Source organism: Solanum pennellii, chromosome 10 (genome assembly GCF_001406875.1).
Source record: "Solanum pennellii chromosome 10, SPENNV200".
Lineage (NCBI taxonomy): Eukaryota > Viridiplantae > Streptophyta > Magnoliopsida > Solanales > Solanaceae > Solanum > Solanum pennellii.
In genome coordinates, this window is record NC_028646.1 from 75,331,042 (window position 1) to 75,333,524 (window position 2,483).

Here is a 2,483-nt window from a genome sequence, read left to right on the forward strand (position 1 = left end):
TTTTTGCATGTGTATATACAATTTTCTCTCGCTTTATACAAAACAGAAACAGAATTATACACTTCTGTGTATAAAGCGAGAGAGGCGAGCAGAGAGTGGCGAGCGAGAATGGGAGAGTGGCGAGCGAGATTTTTGGGAGAGAGACGCCTGGCAAATTTTAGCTAACGTTTGCTATGGAGCACAATTAAATCAAACCCTAGCTACTCCATTTAATTTAGGTTATTAGTTTGCTATTATATACAATTTTCCCTTTATTATATATACATGAAGATTGGACTGTAGAACGAGCAACCACCAAAGTTTCATTACAAGACACTGACTAGCTATATATGACTCCAAATTAAAAGACACAAAATAATAAAAAGAAACATAAATAAAAAATACAAAATACAAAACATGATCAAACTAGCTCGATCCCTTTTATTCTTGTCCTAATTATAATAAAATATATAGCGACTTCCATATTGTGTAGTGGATCAGCTTTCATCAGCCTTACTGGACTCTGCATCCCCACATTAAACCAACATTAGCAACTTACTTAGTAGCTATATATACGTACAATAAACATGTCAGGTGAAGAATTAGAATTAAACATGTTACATTTCCTTTTATAACATGTTAGACATATGATAGTATGATAAAATAATTACTATATTGTATAAACTTATAATTTAACAGACCTGGAGCAGTCAACGGAGGGGCTAATATCGTAAGGAATGTTAACGCCACAAGCCCTAGGGAGACCACTGGCTCTGGCGGTATCAAGTCCTTTAACAGCATTCGCTGCTGATTTTATACAAGTGCATGCTGTCCTTCGGTCCGCTCGGGTCTTGGTTGCAGCCAACAGACTCTTAACACCACCACAGCAACCTCCTAGAGGGCCGCGGCCTTGAAGATAAGGGATGCAAGGAGCCAAGCTAGACGAAACTTGGCCGCAGCTTATTGCCTCTGCATGGGGTGCAACTATCACCATGCACAAAACCACAAAACATAAAATTTTGCTATCTATTTCCATGTTTGTATTAAATATAATGTAATGTAGTTTATTTGCTTGAGTGTTGGGTGCAAAAGCTAGTGAGACCTTAGGGTTTTTTTTATAGAGGGAAAAATAGTAAGTGATTGATTAATGGAGTGATGATGAGAGAATTAGTTGGTAGTTGAGGTAAATAGAGAGCTTGTCCTTTCTTCTATGTATTATATATCTAGTTCACTTAATTTTGGTGACCTATATTTGTGTTTATTCAAGCAGTTTATGTACCCGCAGACGATTTGACCGACCCTGCTCCTGCTACGACATTTGCACATTTAGATGCTACTACCGATTTTATGTGCTTTAGTTTGATTGGTTAATGAATCTAAAAAATTTGAAGAAGATTTAGCAATCTTATTATACTATACATATATACATAAAAAATGATCTATTTAGAGGTAATTAAATCAAAATATGTTCGTTGGGGAAATTAATTAGAAGTGACAATTACATTTTTTACATTCTTTATAAATGTCGTTAAAGTCGATAGTGATATTAAATCTAATAATATCGATAGAGATTTTAGCACTCTTTGTAAATGTACATATCTGTTGCAGCTAAAAACTATTTTTCTTGTAATGTTATTAATTTGACGTAAATAAATATATATGTCAAAAGTATTTTAGCTTATTCATGCTTGGAAGAAAAATTGTTTCTCCTTCCATTTAAAAACAATTTTACGAATTTATAAAAAAAAAAACTAATATTTTTTTCTTAAGAAAATAATATTTTTAACCTTCCAACAACAATATCAAACAGACTCGTAATATCCTCGAACAAATAAAGTGGATATTTTCATCTTCTCTAGTCAATTGCATCATGTACAATGTACAATGATGAAATGGACACATAATTCCAATCTAATAGTCGACGGAGCCGTGTATGAATATGTCATGCTCACTAGTCTCACCTATCCACCAAATTCATTTATGGCCTGCTTTCACACTCCAAAATGAACTACTTTCGAACGTACTCATACGTTCTTAATTAGAAGTTTCAGATTCTAGTCCTTTTAGTATGAATTTGTCTTTTAAAGAACTTTTACCTTCTACGTGGACTTTGATTCAAATATGAATACCTCACATCGAGTGTGAGACAGGAAAAAAACTATTTTCTTCGTCTTATTTTAACTATTGGTAATTAGCACAAAAAATAATTCCAAAATAAGTAACAATTTAAGAATTTATTATTTATATCCTGAATATTAAAAAAAAACTTTAAGGATTAAAAGTAAAGGTTGATTACCATCCGAGCAACTCCCTCTTATCTAACTATACCCTGAATACTAAAAATGTAAAATTTTCATTTCATAATATAACTTTATTTGAAAAATAACTACTAATAAATAGGAATAACATAGTAAGTAGCAACCTATACTTTTCTTTTTAATCGATGTGAAAAACTATATTGATGGTTAAAAATTAAAATATGTTCGAGGTACTTTACAGTCAAG

The 2,483-nt window shown here is 32.3% G+C and overlaps 1 protein-coding gene across 1 annotated transcript; it reads right to left on the bottom strand.

The window, feature by feature from the left end:
• Positions 1–261: 261 nt before the first annotated feature.
• On the bottom strand, positions 262–1,101 carry LOC107001887 (non-specific lipid-transfer protein 2-like). Its single transcript, XM_015199840.2, has 2 exons — positions 681–1,101; positions 262–502 (listed from the first exon to the last, which is right to left on the bottom strand). The coding sequence occupies exons 1-2, from the start codon at positions 1,013–1,015 to the stop codon at positions 493–495; spliced, it is 345 nt and encodes a 114-aa protein (XP_015055326.1). The 5' UTR covers positions 1,016–1,101; the 3' UTR covers positions 262–492.
• Positions 1,102–2,483: the final 1,382 nt, after the last annotated feature.